This window comes from Leptomonas pyrrhocoris, assembly GCF_001293395.1.
Source record: "Leptomonas pyrrhocoris isolate H10 chromosome Unknown, whole genome shotgun sequence".
NCBI classification, from domain to species: Eukaryota; Euglenozoa; class Kinetoplastea; order Trypanosomatida; family Trypanosomatidae; genus Leptomonas; species Leptomonas pyrrhocoris.
In genome coordinates this window covers 310639-328845 of record NW_015438373.1, presented here as the reverse complement: position 1 = coordinate 328845, position 18207 = coordinate 310639, and the positions used below count along the sequence as shown (strand labels likewise).

The 18207-nt window shown below is 58.6% G+C and overlaps 5 protein-coding genes across 6 annotated transcripts; all 5 read left to right on the top strand.

The window, feature by feature from the left end:
* Positions 1 to 31: 31 nt before the first annotated feature.
* Positions 32 to 338, top strand: ABB37_07174 (unspecified product; the record flags this gene model as incomplete). Its single annotated transcript, XM_015805714.1, has 1 exon — positions 32 to 338. Exon 1 carries the CDS (start codon positions 105 to 107, stop codon positions 336 to 338), a length of 234 nt encoding a protein of 77 aa, XP_015655720.1. The 5' UTR covers positions 32 to 104.
* Positions 339 to 923: 585 nt separating this feature from the next.
* On the top strand, positions 924 to 5162 carry ABB37_07173 (protein phosphatase 2C-like protein; the record flags this gene model as incomplete). The annotated part of the gene is made up of 1 exon (XM_015805713.1): positions 924 to 5162. Exon 1 carries the CDS (start codon positions 2070 to 2072, stop codon positions 5160 to 5162), a length of 3093 nt encoding a protein of 1030 aa, XP_015655719.1. The 5' UTR covers positions 924 to 2069.
* A 2024-nt stretch (positions 5163 to 7186) lies between these two features.
* Positions 7187 to 9172, top strand: ABB37_07172 (hypothetical protein; the record flags this gene model as incomplete). Its single annotated transcript, XM_015805712.1, has 1 exon — positions 7187 to 9172. One exon carries the CDS (start codon positions 7187 to 7189, stop codon positions 9170 to 9172), a length of 1986 nt encoding a protein of 661 aa, XP_015655718.1.
* A 777-nt stretch (positions 9173 to 9949) lies between these two features.
* ABB37_07171 (hypothetical protein) lies at positions 9950 to 13655 on the top strand (the record flags this gene model as incomplete). Of its 2 annotated transcripts, none has more annotated exons than XM_015805711.1 (1): positions 9950 to 13655. In XM_015805711.1, exon 1 carries the CDS (start codon positions 10140 to 10142, stop codon positions 13653 to 13655), a length of 3516 nt encoding a protein of 1171 aa, XP_015655717.1. In that variant the 5' UTR covers positions 9950 to 10139. The 2 variants fall into 2 exon arrangements, with proteins under 2 accessions (XP_015655717.1, XP_015655716.1); XM_015805710.1 differs by having other exon boundaries at positions 10034 to 13655.
* A 611-nt stretch (positions 13656 to 14266) lies between these two features.
* ABB37_07170 (putative mitochondrial hypothetical protein) lies at positions 14267 to 17871 on the top strand (the record flags this gene model as incomplete). The annotated part of the gene is made up of 1 exon (XM_015805709.1): positions 14267 to 17871. Exon 1 carries the CDS (start codon positions 15088 to 15090, stop codon positions 17869 to 17871), a length of 2784 nt encoding a protein of 927 aa, XP_015655715.1. The 5' UTR covers positions 14267 to 15087.
* Between the last annotated feature and the right edge of the window lie 336 nt (positions 17872 to 18207).

Sequence of the window (18207 nt, the reverse complement as noted above, 5' to 3'; positions counted from 1 at the left end):
CTTTGGTTTTCTTTCTGGCTGAACTGATAAAGGGAGCGCGTCAGCGTGTCGGTGTGCAGGGTATATTTGTTGTTGCTGCTGTCGTCTCACGCCTATCTAGCATCATGGGCGCCGCGCCACGGCAACCGCCGCAGCTCAGCTGGAAGGCCCGCCTGCACAACTTTTACCTGGCCAACAAGCGCGATGTCTTCTTCGGCTTCGTCGCCTTCTTTGCGCTCGCCACTGTGGCACGGGCGGAGATGATGCGGAAGGGCGTGATGGATCGACCCAAGGCGCAGGAGGTGCACCCAAAGGTGACGCGCGAGTTTGGCAAGAGCCGTCGCAACTCGAACGAGTAAAACCCCACTGATGATAGAGTTGGGGGGAGGAGGGGGGAGGGACTGTCGGCGTGAGTATATGGATGCTTGTGTGGGTTTTGTACTTCTTCGGATACCGGTGCCACGCGGAACACAAGCACACGCGTGTTGGTAAGGCAAGGAGAGAAGAGCGTCGTGACAGGTGCAGCACTCACACAAGCCAAAAACGTGCAAGTGAAAAGTGGAAGACGGTACATGAAGAGTGGACTTCCGTGGGTCGGCGTACCTATCATACATTATCAAAAAAAAGAAAGAAAACAGTCATCAAAGTGTATCTTGTGCTTCTGCGTGCGATTATCCCTATGGAATTCGCCGGCATCAGTATTTGTCGAAACAGAATCTGCCCTCTTTAACAGCCGTGTTCGACTTTATCTTTAAACTGCCGCGCTCTTGGTGCTTCTTCCTCTCAACAAACCCATTCGCGATGTTCCGCGTCAACTTTGCCGTCCCTCGCCTTCTTTGTTTTGAATCTGACCCTCTCTCTCCTTCTCCATCTCTATTTCTCGCGCTCATCCATACATGTGTGTGTGGGGGCCGAACAATCAACACTGTCACGAAACTATCGAAGCAGAGATATCAACAAAACGACCGAAAGAAGGGGAGCCTGCTTCGCCTTCTCTGCGCTCTCTCTCTCTCCCTCTCCTTGTCTCAAACATCTTACACGACGTGCGCACACGGCGACTTGATTCAAGTGCTGTGTCGTTGGTCGCTGTAAGTGGACCAAAAATCTCGTGTATGTATATTAGTTGTGTTTGATATTTTTATTATTCCCCCACAAAACTGTAGAGGACTACGTCTCTTACATGTTAATCTTTACCTGTTCGCCCCACCTACGCTGCTTTTATTTTTTTCCTTTTCCCTTTTTCTTTTCTTGTTGTGTGTGTGTGTGTGTGTGTGAACTGACGTTGTTTCAGCAAAGGAAAACGACAGCCTTCGTATAATTCCCTTCTTACGTGTGTGTGTGTGTGTTTCTGGGTGTTTGCATTCGTATTTGCTGAACAACAAACGCGGAGGGAGAAGAGAAAAGCCAAAGTAACGAAACGCGAAGGACTCGCGACCTAACACTCCCCCGTGTATTTGTGTATAAAAGTATAGAAAGACGCATCTGTGTGGGCACGCCTTTTGGGCAGCTGGTTTTTGCCGTTTTTTTCCGGCTTGTTTGTTTTCTCTTCTTTCCCTGAGCCGCACGAGACGAGGCAGCAAGCCCGCTTCTATTGTATCTTCTTTTTTTCTTTCTCTTTTGTTTTGTTGCTGTTGTTGCTAGGGAGCGTAACGCGTTCTTTCTCTCTCTCTCTCGCCTTGCAGAGCCACGTTTGGCCGCACACACCTACACCAACATAACAAGCAAAAAAAAAAATAGTAATAAGGATACCAGTGAAGCATATCTGTATATATCTAAACGAGAGAGCGAGAGAAGCCCAATTGGAGCTGGCGAAGAGTCCCCTCTGCATTTTGCGCTGCCTTCTTCCACCGTTCTTTTTCTTTTCTTTTTTCGCGTGTCTTTGTAGCGTGTATATTGTGTTGGTGGTTGTGTCGAACCCAAAGTTGTAGCTCGCCGGCTCGCTCTCCTTTTATCTTTATCCAAAGAAAAAAGAGAAAATCCTTTTACAACCAAACTCCACCCTTTTCATTGAAATTTTTTTTTCTTCTTTGCTCTTCTTTTTTATAGAAACCAAACTGCGAACGTAATTACCCTCTCTCTCTCTAGCCGTCATGGTACGTAAAGCCGGCCTCAAGGCGGGACCAAAATCTAGCGCAGCCACGTCCACCACTAGCGGCAATTCGCGGCCCAACGCCGCGGCGGTTGGTGGAGGTAACGGTGGTCAGCGACGTGGTAGCCGCACCAATGAACTACAAAACGCGGCCCAGCGTGCAACGTTACTCTTCCAAGTCTACGACTCCGCCGCTGCGTCGGTGCTCGCGGACCCGTCGGGGCAGCTCCCCTCTCCGCCGCCGCCGTCGCTTGCGACGCTGAGCGGGGCCGGTGGGGGACGCGGTGGTGGTGGTGGTGGCAGCGGGGCGGTCTCTGCTGCTGCCGCCGCGCGTGCAGGCAAGGCCAGTAACGGGTCGTCGCCTCGGACAAACGCATGCGACGAACTCAGCAGCGGCAACACCAATAGTCACCATCACCACGGCAGCAACCATACCAACAGCAATAACCGCAAGGAGAGGCATTCCGGGTCGCCACATAAGCTGAGCGGGGATGCCACCGCCTTACCGGCGCGTGGGTCGGCCGGGATGACGGACACCCCGGCGGCGATGGGGGCGGTAGCGCCACCTCCGTCTCGCAGCAGCGACGACACCGTGTTGCCGCGCCCCTACGCAACAGGAGGCAGCTACGTGAATGAAATTCCGCGACTGAGTGTGTCGGAGCCGCTGCCGAAAACGAACACCACGACGGTCGTCTCCGCGGCGTCCCACAGCAGGCGGGTGAGTAAGAAGTCCGGCGAGGCGCAAGGGTCGAAGCAAAAGTCGAGCAGCCGCAGCCTGCCGCGTAAGTCCTCGCAGCTGAGCTCGGACAGCGGCGACAGTAATCGCAGCGGACGGCCGCGCGCGCTGTCCCTCCCCCGCACCCGCGAGAGCGTCGGGGAAGTGCTACCGCGCCTTCGACCCGTGCGGACAAGCAGTGACAATGCGGATATGAATTGCAAGAACATCGGCGACGCGCTGGGCGCCGGCTCCAGTCCGGGCCGCCCACGCGGCGCCCCCGGTGACTCCCAGCGGCTCCTGTCCTTTCCAAGCGCGAATGCGGGGTCGCTCTCGCCGAATACCGCCGGGAGTGCGGCAGCGGGCGGTCCGGCCGGCAGGTCGGCGCCGGGAGATCCCGAGGTGGGCGAGCTGCGGGAGGTGTTGAGTGCGCCGCCGACCATGTTCTCTTCCTTCACGACGAGCACCTCGCCCCAGCAGATGCTGCACCGCAACCGCGACCGCAACGGCGGGGCGCGTCCGCGTGAACTCGCGGAGTTGCCAGTGGAGTTGGAGGCGCTGTCGGAGGGCGGCGGTGATCGCGGTGGGGGTGCAGCGGTGGGTGCCGTTGCACGCCGGCACAGCAACGGTCTGCTAACGCGCTCGGTGAACGCCAAGGTCCCCACTCCGCCACCGTTTCCCTTACCGGAGAAGGATTCCACCAAGAAGGGTAAAACAGCGCCGCTAGACGACAAGTACGAAAACTTCGACGATGCCGACGACGAAATCTGGGGCGACCCAGAGACGAGCCAGACGGACCCAACGGGGCACATGTTTAGCAGCACGCAGCTTCTCTCCAGTCTCCGGCCGAATCCACGGAGTGACGCGGCGGTGGCGGCGGCGGGTGGTGGAACTCCAGCGGTGCCGTCACACGCTGCTCGTCCGCAGCCGTCTCGCCCCGCCGCACGGGACGCCTCCGCGGGTGCGTGTGCAGCGTCGCCGACGTACAAGTTCAACGTCGTGCTGAGCAGCGGCAAGACGGGGACGATACCGATTTCGCCGATCGCCGGCAGCGGCTGCGTGCAGGGGATGCGCCCAACCATGGAAGACGCGCACTTCATCGAGCTCAACGCGACGCACGTGCGCGGGCAGCCGCTGTCGTTGATGGCGGTGCTGGACGGTCACTGCGGCCGGCACGTGGCGGACCTCGGGGCGAAGTGGCTGCCTTATTTCGTTCTGCACCACCCTGCGCTTGGCGAGAACAACGCCCTCGCGCTTGTGGAGTCGATCCTCCAAACCGATCGCGAGATTTTCCACATATTGCAGGCGAAGAAGCGCGAGCTGGAGCAGCAACGCAAGTCGGGGCGTAACACCGGCCGTCGTCGACGCGATATGTACGAGGAGATGCTGGATGAGACAACGGGTGCGAATGGCGGCTCGACGCTGATCACGGCGGCGGTGTGCGGCCGCATGTTGTACGTCGCCTGCCTCGGCGATGCGAGGGCCGTGCTCTACGACGGGCAGACGACCATTGCCATGAGCGAGGACCACAAGCCCGGCAACACGGACGAGACACGTCGCATTGCGAAGTGCGGCGGTTTTGTGCAGTTCGGCCGCGTCTGTGGCATTTTGGCGGTGAGCCGCGCCTTGGGCGACTTCGAGTTCAAATTTCAGCCCTCGTCGACGTCGGACGAGGAGGGCTTGCTGACGGACTTTCCTTTCGGTTTGCAGCGGGAAGGAGATAGCGCCGCCGCAGCAGCAGCAGCGGCGCCGCCTCCCCCACCGCCACCGCCGCCTCCCTCTGCGTCTCCAGCGAGTACCTCTCCCCCGAATTCGCAGACAAACCGCCGCTTTATCTCGAACCGTGATTTAATGGTGAGTAACGTGGCCGATGTGCGGCAGCTGAACCTCACCGACGCGTCGGCATTTTTGCTGCTCGCCTGCGATGGCCTGTGGGATGTATTAAGCAACGAGGAGGCGACGGAGTTCGTGCGCGACTTCTTGAGTTACACACCGGATGTGTGCGACCCCCGCATCCTCTCCGGGGAGAGGCCGCGTCCCTCGCCCGAGGCGATTCGGCGGGTGCTGAACAACTGCTGCCAGAAGCTGACGGAGTTCGCGGTGGACCGCGGCAGCATGGACAACGTCTCGGCGATGGTACTGTTCTTCCACGACGTCGTGGACACGGTGGCGCGCTTCAATGGGCGGCAGTCCGCCTCGCGGGAGAGCCGCAGCAGCAACAACAGCGGCGCGACGGGCAGGGAAAATTCGCGTGGTTTGCGTGGGCGTCCGGGGCAGGGCCGCGGCTCCACGCAGTCGTCGCTGCCTTCGCCTCCGGCCTTTGAACTCACAAATAATCAGGTGAAGGTGCGCAATGGCCGTGTTGTTTCCCGACGCTAAGCAACCTTTATTTTTTTCTGACTTTTCCTTCTTCTCGATGTTAGGATCTTTTCTTCCTCCTCCTCCTTTTCTGTTTCCGTTGTTTATTTGTCTGTTTGTTCATTACCTAAATGATGTTCCTGGAGAAGGGGAACAAAACCGAGAAATATGATGTACTTCGCTTCGTCTGACCTTGCACCAATGCCAATCGTTGCTCTTAGTATTATTTGGTTTACACATATATAATTGTTTGCTGCACGTTACTGCGTTGTGTTTGACCAAGTCCCCGTACATACACAGAGGCGTCAATTCAGATTCAAAACGCCTCCTGTTTTCACACTCACACATTATGTGTTTTATTCCTCTCTCGCTTCTTGGATTGCTATTATTACTATTCTTATTTTATCTTTCTCTCCTTTTTTTAGTGTTATTACTTTGTATTATGTAGAATTCGGTCTTCCATATCGCAGAAGCACCTCCGCCGACTTCCGGCAATTCCCTTTTTCCTCGGTTGGTTTGCTTGCTGTTTTTTGGGGGAAGGCTTTTTTTGTTTTTCATCTTGGTGGGGCGGTGGAATTCTGTTTTGCCCTTTTCTCCCCTTTGGCTGCTGTGATGAAAATATATGATGATATTTATTTATTTATGCGTACTTTTGTGGTGGTGGTGGCGGTGGTGGTGGTGGTGGTGGGTCCGTTGATGACTGCTCTTCCTGTCGCGCGCTCGATATGAATGACGCGTGATGAGGCGGAAGTGAAGAAGACTGGAAGCAAAAACGGGAAAAAAAGGTGGTGCACATCTTTCTGCGACCGCGTCCTTGGCAGTTTTTTTTTTGCCCCTGTTACCGTTATTGTTATTTCTTCTTTTTCTTTTTCTTCCTTTTTTATGTAGCGCCTAACAATGTGCGAGGCACTGCTTGCTATACGTAGAGGTGCAGTTTGTTGTCGTTTGTACCCCTCCCCCCCCTTCCCTCCTTCCCCCCGTCCCCGCCTTCTTCCTCTCCACTCTTCTTTTTAACTATCCTGTCTTCTTCAATTTTGTTTCTATGGTTGGTGTCGGTTTTGTTTTTTCTTCTTTTTAGAAGCGTGCCCCGTTTCGTGGTGTGGTGCTAACTCGCCCTCTGTGTAGCCTCTGTTGTATATAGCGCCTTCCTGTATGAATTGGTTTTCTTTATATATATATATATATATATTTCTTGTTGTCTACGCGAGTGTTTCTACCACACTCTGCTTCTTTTACGATCACCAAAGGGTACGTGGCGGTACGTGTGTGTGGGTGTGTCTTTTCTCTTTTTGCGTTTTTTTCTTCTGTTCTCGCTATTCAGCTTATGTACACGTACCAACAAAAATAACGGACAGTTGCGTGACTTCTCGAAAGGCGGTGCGGTTAGTTCGGTAAAGATTATTTGTTGATGTACGATCGAGGAAGGAAGAGTAGAACGAGAGAGGCGCTTCGACACTTGTGCTTCGCCTCACTGCCCTGCTTTTAGGACCGTTCTATCGCTCACCTCTGCGGGAGCTAGGGTTTGCACGGAACCACCACTTTGGATCGTATGTGGTGGAGAGGGAGAAGAAGCCGTCTATCCTGTTCATACATTCACGCTGCTCCCCATCTCTGCTCTCTTTCTCTCTCAATTTATCATCGCCACCACGCAAGTGCGGGCATAGCAACGACGTCGCAGTCAAGAGGAATACCTATACATATACAACAGAGAGAACAAACACGGCTGATCGTTCATCAGGTGTCCGGGACTCGAAATCACTTCACCTTTTCATTGCCCAAAGATTCCTCCGTACGCGCGGGTGAACCCTATCTCAAACACAGTGAAAAGGAAAGAAAAGACCCAGTACCTCAGTGGCTTTGGCTGTCGTTTGTCTGGTTGCTGCTGTTATAGTTGTCATTATTATTATTGTTGTTTTTCTAAGAAACCGTGTGGTGGTGCCGTCACGAGGAAAAATCCTTCTTCACGCCGCCCCACTCATTGACGTTCTTTTTTGTTTGTTTGTTTGTTTGTCTCCGATTGCTTGTGGCTGCCTTGCCCTTTCACGATGATCCTCACCAAAGACGAAATACAAACGATCACCCTCAACGCCAAGTTCGTGCACAAGTATGCCGACCAGGTTTTCTTCGTGAGTGGCGTCAACGACGCACCGCAGCGCGTGGGCGACCAGCCGTTTCTCAACTTCTTCGTCCGCTACCACCACCGCGATGCCCCGGAGCGCTACTCGTGGTCCCGCGTACGTCGAGTGCTGCTGCTGTCAGACGTGAACAGCGCGGCGCAGCGTACCGGCACGGCACCGACGGTGGAGTGGCGCGGCAAGACGATTTGGGTCTGTTTGGCTGTCGAGCCGGTGCAACACCATACGCGTGCGGCCTCTTCTGCCGCTGCCGGTGAAGTCCAAGAAGAGGAGCTTGTGATGCTGCCGCAGCTATCGAACACGGTGCCGACGGAGGAGGAGGTGCTCGCCTTCTGCGTCGCGAGCGCCAACCAGCGACCAACGGAGAAGTACACAGACGGCGTGCTCGGTGACGCACCGGTGGCACCGGCGTTGCTGCCCGACACGGCGCTTTCGGATGCGACAACCACCTTCACCGCGACCGCAACGGCAGCAGCGGTGGATGCTGCGGATGGCAGTGTGATGGCACCCATCCCAGCAGAAGCGACTACAAAAACACCGGCTGCCGCTGTCGCCGACGCGCCCACATCGCTCAATCCGCGTGTGTTCGTGCCTACGCACCGTCAGGTCGAACTGCTGCGTCAGTACAAGAAGCAGCACTTCACGCACCATCAGTGGACCGAGGAGGAGATCGAGCAGTCCAAGGTACTGCGGCAGCGGTACAGCAGTATCGGCGTGGCTGCGGCGCCGGTGCGCACCGTGGCGTACGAGCACGAGCATCGCGTGGTGGAGCGGAAGCAGCGGACCGCCGCCACCGCGACGGCAGCGCCGGCCAGCCAGGTGCGAAATCTGCTGGAGGAGGTGGAGGTCACGCAGGACCCGCTGTCGGAGCACCAGACCGCTCGTGGCGACGACCACCCACGTACACATACACAGCATGCTACGTCTTCAGCAGCACGGACACCGACGTCGCCGTCCGCTACGGTGTATCTGCACGATGCGCCGCTGTCCCCCTTCTTACCACGCAGTGTTCTCCGCCTTCAACAGCAGCAGCAATATAGGCCGGCAGCCACCGCCTTTGCCGATCGGGCGTCGTCGGACGAGCAGCCTTTCTCGGCCGCGATGCCCGGCGCGCATCCATCGGCGTCTTCCTACTCTTCGCAGCTGGACGCGTCGTCGCAGACGCAGGGCGCGGAAACGCTCTCGTCGCTGTCGCGGCACCTTTCGCAGCTCCGCGCCGCCGAGGACTCCTTCTACCGGTACATCAGCGATGAGAAGCGCAGCCACTACCTGAACCGGCTTGCGAACATCACGCTTCGCAACAGCGCGACAAACGCGCAGCGCCGGCGGCGCGGCATTGCGAACGAGCGGCGGCTGGAGCGGAAGGGCAATCTGCTCGAGTCGCGTGGTCTGTGGATCACGGATGACAAGGAGCGGGCGAAGCAGGCCGATGACTACGTGAAGACCGCCGTCTCCGGCTCGTCCGACGCACAGAAGAGCGACGAAAAGCGGGCGGCAAAGAACGCGGTGGCGGGCAGCGCCGGCGCCGGCGAGAGCAGCGCCACGACTAGCAGCGCGGAGGACGCCTTTGTGGAGAAGTTCAAGGCCTACCACGACGCACAGCGCATTTCCTTCGCAGACTGCGCGGATGATCTGCTGAGTGGGACGGATGCAGATGTGGAGTCGATCGTGCAGGCGGCAGCTGTTTCTGCGGCGGAGGCGGAGAGGGACGCCTCAGCCAACGGCACGAGTGACAACAACGGTGGTGTGTCGAGTCCAGTGCGGGTGGGTCGTCGTGCGGTGCGCCGCTTGCTGCCGAATCGACTCAACACGGAGGAGGCGACCCCGCTGGCGGTACAGGCGCAGCTGGTGCACCGCAGCACCGTCCGCATGGCGAAGCGTGTACGTGAGGAGTAGAAGCCTATTGCTGAGATCATCTTCCCTTTTTTTTTCAGGTTTCCCTCCTTGTGTTTATGGGCGCGTGTGTCTTAGGAGGTGATAGTTAAGAACGCTTGCTTACGCGGTCCTCTTCGGGCCGTTCTGTTTTTCTCCTTCCGTGGAAGTGACGCTTCGGGCCGCACTCGGGCGTGATCGTCGTCGTCGTCTCTTTGGCACTGACGCGATGCGTGTGTGCGTGACACTCTATCAGAGTACTTTTCTTCGTTTCCTCTTGTGCGCATCTATGTATTGTCTGTTCGTGCTGTCTGTTTACCCTCCCTCTCTCCTGCATGCCGCCCTGTGTGTGCGCGTGTGTGTGTGTGTATGTGTGCAACTTCGCTCTGACGCGTGTGGCAACATCCAAAAGAATGAAGGAGAGGCTCCTATCATATGAAGAGAAGCAGCGGTGTAACCTTTCGCAAACGCTGTTTTTGTTGTTGGTGTTGTCTTAAGGCTTAACAGTATAAATGGAAAACTTGTATTGTAAAAAAAAAGGGAATCACAAACTTCGTTTTGCTGGGAATAGAACTATCATTACCGAGGTAGAGGCCTCTCTTTGTATATATATATATATATAAAGCAAGCTTTCCTCTTTCTTTCCTTCGAGGTCTGTCTCGCAGGACGTTGCAGCTGACGAGCACCAACAGGATTATTTTATTTCTTGTGGCAGTGGCGGTTTTTGTCTTCTCAGCCGATGCAGCCGCTGCCTTCGGTTGCGCTATGGATCCAACTCCCCGTGTTCTCCCCTTCTTCGAAGTACGATCCTTGCCGTCTTTTTTCTTGTCTTTTCCTTGTCACGTGTCGGAGCATTGAACGCACAATCTGCTTTGAACTCCCACAGCTGGTTTTCCCCCTCTCAGTGCCGTCGCGGCTTCCGTTCTTCCGGTAAAGAGAACAGCAACGATTGAGAGAGATACAATACCTTCACTAGACAGCACATGCGCAGATGGGAGGCCCAAAGGCAGATGTGACCGCCTTCCAGCTAGCTGCGGAACTCGCCTCCCGTGCGTCGACGTCAGCTTCTGCGGACGGCACACCCACGCACACGAATCGCTGTACTAGTAGCAGCAGCATCAACAATAAAAATGAAGACAGCAGCGCAGTCCCGGCAAAACGACGCGGTCCGCTGTCGCAGGTGGATCGCCTCCTCGATGATCAACGGCGCCTTGCGCTTCGTGATGGCACGCCTTACGATGACTCAGGCCATCTAAACACGCAGGCACGACCGTCGGTGACGCCGACGACGATGACGAACACGTTCGCCCTCGCGCAACAGCAGCGCATGCCGCAGGAGATGTACGGGCACGCCACATCTTTTTCTTCCTCTGTCCACGGTGGCAGTGCTGCTGCACTGCAGGAGGCGCTACGTCGCTGGGGTCTCGTGGAGAACGGTCAGGCCGTTGGTGCGTTTGGGAGTCCCACCGGTGCGGATGCGCGGCCTGGTGGGGCCGGTGGACCGTCGGCTTCATCGCCGTCGTCGTCCCCGCAGCTTCGGCACACGTGGCGCCTTATGGAAATGGAACGACGACAACGGCCTGGCTCGTCGCACAGTTCCGCCGCGCTCCCCACCGCCACCTCTACCGCCACTACGACATCGTCCACGGCAACCGATGCGTGGAGTCTGGGCCAGCGATGGACGAGGTCAGACGATCTCGTGCGAGCCAAGGCGCTGCAGAACGCGTTGCGAGGCGAGCTGACACAGCGACAAAAGAGTGTAGTCGACGGCCACAGCACAGCAGCCGGCAGCAGTGGGGATTCCTTTTACGCACGCGGGTTACAGCTGTGTGCGGAGGGGAGTGCGTGGAGCCCGGTCTCGCTGCCCGTCTACTTCGCCACCGCGCCACCGTCCCTGTTGTTCTTCTCCTTTACGGAGGAGGAGTACAGCGCCTTAACGCAACCGCCGCCGCTGCGGCCGTCATCGGCCTTCACGTTCACCTACGCCCTTTCGTGCTACCTCTTTGAGTTGTGGTCCCGCTTTGGTAACCCGGTGGTGGTGGTGGACAGGTGGGCGTGGGACGCTACGTGCGAAGAACAGCAGCGGCAACAGCAGCGGTCCACAACGTCGTGTGTGGTGTCACGGGGAATGATACAAAGCGGCGGTGCCGCTGCTGTCGCCGATGATGAAAGGAGAGAACCGTCGGTGCCGTCGGTGGAGCAGGTCTGCGCCGAGTACGCTCGCGTGACCGCTGGTGTGCTGCAGCAGCGCCAACAGCGACTCCTGAACGCCGTCCTCAAGCAGCAGCAGCAGCAGCAGCAGCTAGACCAGCAACCGCAACATCAAGGCAGCGGGGTGCGAGTGTCGGCCACCGCCACCGCCGCCGTCGCGGCTGCAGCGGCTTGTGCGGTGGACGACGTCGCCGTGAACCGGCACACGCCGTTTGTCGCGTCCTTTGACCGTTACGCGCTGCTGCACTCCGTGAGGGACGAGCCTAAAGGAGAGGCGAAGGACAGCGCTAGAGTTGGAAGTCCCGCGACGCAGCAGCAGCAGCTGTTATCGTTGACTTCGCAGCCCTCCCCTCCACCCAACGACCCGTACACGGCGTCATCCTCGACAGCCGCCATCGGCGCGGTGCGGGCAGAAGGGTCCGCAATCCCCACCTCGAGTGTCTCTCCTTTGCCGGCTCTCCGCGACCTGTCGGCGGGCCTTCCACCGCAGCAGCGGCTCATCCAGTGTGCGACCCCGCACCCGTGGTATCTGCACACCGCGGAGGTGCAGCGACGCACGGAACTGCAGAAGTTGCTGCGTTCCGAGCAGGCCACCAACGTACCCTATCAGAAGGCGGTGACGACGTACTTGGCCTTGGCGGCAAGCGCAGCGCAGGTACTGCAGCGCGCTTCGTACCTGTTTGACGACCGGGACAGAGCGGAGGTGATGGCGGGCGAAGCGCGAGGAGCGCATCCGCGTTCAAAGGGGAGTGCCACGCAAGGGAAGAGCGAAGACGACGGCGACGATGGGCGCATCGGTGACGCTCCTCCTCCGTCCGATGCACCACCAGCGTTCAGCACGGTGGAAGAAGGGTTTGTCCCTCCTCCGCGCGAAGCTTTCACGGTCCATCTCCAGCCGCTTCCTAACGTCGATCCTGCGGCGTGGAAGGCGGCAGAGGCGGCGCTGCGCAAGGCGGCAGTCGAGGTGCTCGGCACTGCCGCCCTTCGGTTGCCCTCCGGCGCGGGGCAGCACAGGCCTCATCTATCGCGCCGAGGCAAGCGTTCTCGCAGTAGCGCGCCCCGCCAAGCCTCCAAGCGGGCGAAGCGACACAACGAGGAAAGCGCCAGAGCCGCAACTGCAATCACAGCTAAAAGACAGCACGACGGTGCAGCAGTCAAGAGGGAAGCAAAGGACGTTGACAGCGGTGGAGATGGCGATGACGGGGATGGCGGGCGACTAGCTCGTGGCAGCAGCGAATCCTCTGTGTCATCCAACAACGGCACGGACGACTCCGAAGGAGACGAGGAGGCGGATGAAGAGGAAGACACGTTGAGCGGAGGCAGCGATCAAGACGACGACGATGACGAGGCGGCGGCAACGCACCCTTCACAGGAGCACAGCGCGTTGAGCGAAGACCTCGTCGCTGAAGACGAAGATGACGAGGATGATGATGATGTTCGCGCTGTTGACGAAGCTTCCGAACAGACGCAGCAGCAACAGCGGCAACGCCGCGGCAGGGGTAAGAAGGTAAAACGGTCTCCCAAAGGGTCTCTCTCCTCCGGACCTACCTATCGCGCGCTTCAGGCGTACCTGACGGACGTCATTCCTTTCCGCTGCACTCGCATGCGACTCGCGGCCCAGGCGGGTTGGCTGCTGCCAACTCCGCCGCCGCTCCCGCACTCGCTGACGAACCCGCTGAGCGAACGCGAGGTGGTGGTAGTGGACGTCCACGCGGCGCTACATCAGTCGCCCTATACCCCACGTGAAGCACAACCTTCTGATGGTGCTGCTGCTGATGATGCTGATGGCGATGGTGCTGATAAACGCAGTGTGCAGAGCACGGAGCACAGCAATGCGTCGCGCAAAGCTGCGGCGGTCTTCTCCAACTCCTCCACCGCTTCAGTCGCCTGCGCGGAAGCGACTCGCAGCCCCAACAAACACGAGGAAAGTCTATACCAGCCGATTCTGACAGAGGAAGACTATCAGCAACTACGAAAGATGAGCACCTCCGCGGTGTGCAACCGAGTCGTGAGTCACACCGGTGAGGCGGTGCTCTTGTCGCTGCCCCCGGCCTTCCCCAAGGTGCACCGCGAGGTGGAGCAGGAGTTAGAGCGCTACTTGTACGACGACACGTCCGCCATGATGGAGGTGAACGCGACGGCGCAGTCGCTCCTGGCGGAGATACGAGTCGCCTACACCCAAAACACGCACCTGCAGCGCTACACGGCCCGCGTAGAGCACGTGGTGGAGAGCTTGAAGAAGGTGGAGCAGGAAGGCAGAGAGGCGGGGAGGACCGCTGGTGCGGGTGCGGGGTGACCTGACGAATTCGCTGTAAAAAAGAATTTAAAAAGAGAACATCTCGGACTGGGGGACGTGAAGAGGCGCGTTCACCGGCTGATTTGTGTTGTTGTTTGTTTGTTTGTTTTTGCTACTGATAATGGTGCTTTGTCTCACCGTTGGTGGGGGAGAAGCAAGTGCCTTTGGTAGCGTGTGTGTGTTCCCCTTCGATTCCTGCTAAACTTAACTTCCAAACGGAGAAGAAACACGATAGTAAAGAATGCAAAGCAAGAACATAACATCGTGATGAAGAAAAAGTGAAGAAAGCACTTGCTGGTGGTCTACGCAGCCTTTTTTCTCCCATTCGATCGCCCAAGCTATATATATTGAGCGCCACGCATGTGCCGACGGTTATCGTTTCCCCACGCTTTTAAAAGCACCTGCTGGAGGGTGGCTCTTTAACCTCCTCCTCCTCCTGCGGTCCGATGCACGTGAGACGAGACGGTGGTTTCTTCTTGCTGTTTTTTTTTTTCGCTGGTGCGTCTCTTCCCACTCTGCTCCATCACCGTTTCCCTGTGCCCTTTCTTTGTTGTTGTTGTTTGGTTCCCTCTCTCATGCAATGCACCGGAAACTCAACGAACAACCACGAAGGTCGAGCCACGGAACGCCATTACTTGTTGCGCTGAGCGGGAGTACCAGCGTGGCGCTCATGCGGCCTTCTCTGTGGCAGAAAGCAGCATCGCCTCCCTTCTCACTGGTGTCTCGCACAAACCGTGATGCTGGTGGAGCGGTAGTGCAAAACTTGATCATTGAGGTCAGCGATCTCAAACGACGCCAGCAAAATGCGGTGGAGCTGAAGACGTGCATTGCGGCGCGTTATGCGTTGTCTGTCAGCGGTGTGTCGTGCAGGCTTCGTCGTCACGGGCCCTCTGCCGTTTCGTCTCTGTTGTTCGCTACGAGGTCACACAAGGGTGGTCTCAGCAGCAGTCGTGGACACACTTCTTTGAGCACATCCCTAAGGTCGTGGTGCTTCCCGGCAACGGCACTGCGTGCGCCTTCGCCGTCGCCACCCTCACCAACAACCCGCCCGTCATCCGTGCGTTCTTCCTCCTCCACCACCCTTTCAACGACGAATAACAGCAGAGATGATTTGAAGGAAGTGGTGTGTGCGTGCATTCCGCGTGCGCCGCTCTGCGCGAAAGTGACAGCGGTGCAATATCTCGTCCTTCAGTACGAATCCGCTCACCCAATCTGGGGGCCTCTCAGTCATGTTGACCGGCAGAAAAGTGGCGATGAGGAGCCAACTCAAAGGCAACCGCTGCAGCAGCAGCAGCGCGGTTTAAATGAAACCGCATGGAGCAGAAGTCGCTCACCGGAAGCGTCGTCTGCGCACGTGAGTGAGCCCCGTTACGCCCTTAGCAACGAGGGGCGCCTTCGCTGTATTCGCGCTTCGTACGGCTCCTTCAGAGAAATGCTCATCTCCATGGCGCAGGAGCGTCTCGGCAGCGACAAGTTAGCGCGCGAGCACCGCGCCACAGCGGCGGGCAGCCGCAACGCAGCCGCGGCGGAGGAGGAGGTGTACCGCGGCGGTGGTCGCTACGGCATTTACCTCTCCGTCGACCTTGTCTTCGTCACGATCGCGTCGTCGGCGCTGGAGGCGGGACGGGCGTTCCGTAACGCCTACGTGCCGCTTTCAGAGCAGGACTTGGTGTACATGCGAAATGCGCTGCCGGCGATGGACAAGGAAACAAGCCGTCAGCAGCTACCGCAACGCTCCGCGACGGAAACGCAGCCGTTGTCGGTAGAGTCAACCGTGAACGTCACCGGTGATAACGACACGGAGGATCTGGACGAGGAGAACGTTGTTGACCCCGCTATTTACTGCTACCCGTTCTTTCCCGGCTGGGGAGTCCATCTCACTGAGCGAGCACGCGCGGCACAGACGGAAAGCAAAGTCCTCTCGCAGACACTGCAGCTGCGCAGCGCTAAAAACGGAGACACACTTATCGAGACGTACATCCCGTACTTCGGCGACGACTTCATTCCGCCGCCGCCGCCGACGGAGTTCGTGGCCGGCCCCGCACAAGGTAGTTGCAGTAGCAGTAGCAGTAATAGCCGTAACCCGTCAACGTCATCGCCGTCAGCGGGAAAGGATGCGGCGCCGACTGGGGTGCCGGCCGTCGAGCCGTCCACCAGCACCTTCACACCACAGCAAATTGAGGCGCTGCTCCCGACTTACTTCGTACCGATGGACGCGTTTCTGGCGCAGCTGCCGGCCGGTTACACGGCCGACCACGTGCGCGCCGTCTTCAGCGAGACGAAGGCGGTGGAGACGGTGCAGCTGGGCGGCAACACGTTCATACGCTTTCACGGTGGCCGGGACGGAGAGGGCTTCTCCAAAACCATGCTCCACGATCAGCAGCGGCGACTTGATTTTGTGGAGCCGTACGATGCAGCCACGGCGAGCAGCGCACTCGAGAAACATCGCCCAAGTAGCAGCACGAGGGGAGAAGAGGAAGAAGCGCAGCTGCGTCGCGGCATCGCCGCCTTTAAGCCCGATCCGTTCCTCCTCTACGCCTTTCTCCCGCTCTTTACGCGGCCCTTTCAGTGGCTGCCGCTTTACGACGTCGTGCAGCACGCACCGGCCGCGGTGCAGAACAAACTCTTGCCACTGCGAGCGCAGCTCACGCTTCTCTACTTTGCTCAGCAGCAGCAGCGGGTGCAGTTCACGCCGCAGAATGGGGGCGGCGTCGCGCTGTGCGGCCCCCCGACCCGGTCGCTGCGTCCGGAGACGACCCCGCTGCCCCGTGTGCTGGCGGAGCTGTGTGTCTTGATCAGCAACCGCGGAGTGGTGTACGTGGAAGAGCTGGAGAACGACGCGGGGCAGTTACTGAGCGATTACGCGAAGCGGCACATCATCGCGTACTTCGGCACGTTGCGCCGTTTTTTGTTTCAACACGAAGCATCGTTCCGCCTTTCGGTATTTACCTCTCCGACGACGTTGTATGAGGCGGGCGCCGCCACAGGAGAAAAGGAGGCAGGGACGGGGAGTGAGCAACGCGCACTGGGTGCGCAGGGCCCTGCGAGTCTGCCCACTTCCTCCCCCGCACAAACTTCTCCTTCGCCTGCCGCAGCAGCGACAGCAGACAACACACCAAGAGACGGCAAGGAGGCAAATGACAGGCACCACACGACTGAAACGGCGTTGCCGCCGCGACCCGGTGCCGGATTCATCACCAACGCGCCCCCACAGTTCCTGCACTTTAGCGCCAGCAATTTCCCACCACACGAGGGCGGCAGCAGCGACGCCGCCGCCTCTCCCTCCGACTCCGCCGCAGACGCGCTGCGGCAGGGTGTGGTGCACACGCCAAATATCTCGCGTGACGAGGCGCAGCTCGACGTGGAGGGCTTTCCTCGCTGGCTCGCCTCGCGTGACCTCGCGGTGCAGCTGGAGAAGGAGGCGAAGCTGCACGACCGCCATATGGAGTCGTTGACAGAGCAACTGGAGGTGGTCGAGAGGTCCAATTCACGCAAGGGGCGCAAACTGCGCCGTCGTCTCGCCGCCATCGTGAATCCAAACTCCCCATTTAGCGACCCTGCTGTGTTGCTGGACGCCATCCTGCGCTACCTCCCACCCACCCGTCATGTCTCCCTGAAGGCGCTTCTCGCAGCACTGCCGACGTCTATGAGCGATTTCCTGCCGAACGACCCGGTCCGCCTTTTCCGCAACAGCCCCGACAAGGTGCAGCTCTTTGAGTACCGCCGCAAGAACCACCTACGGGTGATGCGACCGGGCCTGCCGCTGCCCGACGGCCGACTCCGCGCCTCCTACACGGAGGAGGAGCTGCTGCATCTCATTGCCGCGCAGCTGCCTCCGGGCCAGGGGATGTACTCCAACGCCCTGTACGGCAATCTGCCCTACGGCGCGCGGGAGGCCATCCGCCTGCGTCACCACCACCTCGTTACCCTCGTGGAACGCTACCCACAGTATTTTGTGGTTGTGTTCTCAGACGCCGCGAAGGAGGCGAAGCACCGGGCGCGCGTCTCGCTGCTGCGGCCGCCGCCCGCGCCGAGAGACTGGTCAGCGAACGACGTCGCGTTTGAGTCTGCGCTGACGGCCGAGGAGTTGGAGTCGGTGGAGAAGGCGGACCGGGCGGTGCTGCTCGCAGAGCTGCCTCCTGAGTTGCTGCGGGACACGCCCGCCTCCCGAAGCGCCGCGCAGGGGAGAGAGCCGGAGAGCGAGGAACAGAATTAGATCCCCTCCTCCTCCTCCTCGTATGGGGTTGTAACTGCGTGGCACACAAGAGGAACACCAGAGGCACTGGGGAAAAGAGGGGGAGGGGGTGGAGAAGCTCGAGGAGTTGGTGTCGCGTGCGATTCTCGCGTTATTGATGTTTTCGCCTTTATGCAGTTTATGTGGCGAGCGCAGTGAAAGGGGGTTTTGTTTTTCTGGTTTTGTTGTTGTCGTCATCACCGTTATCATCACACAATTATTCGCGCCGTCCATACGGCAACACACCGCGTCGGAATTCGAAAAGATCGATGTGGTGAGCGGAGACTGGGTTAAAGAGAGAAAGAGTGGGGGGGGGGG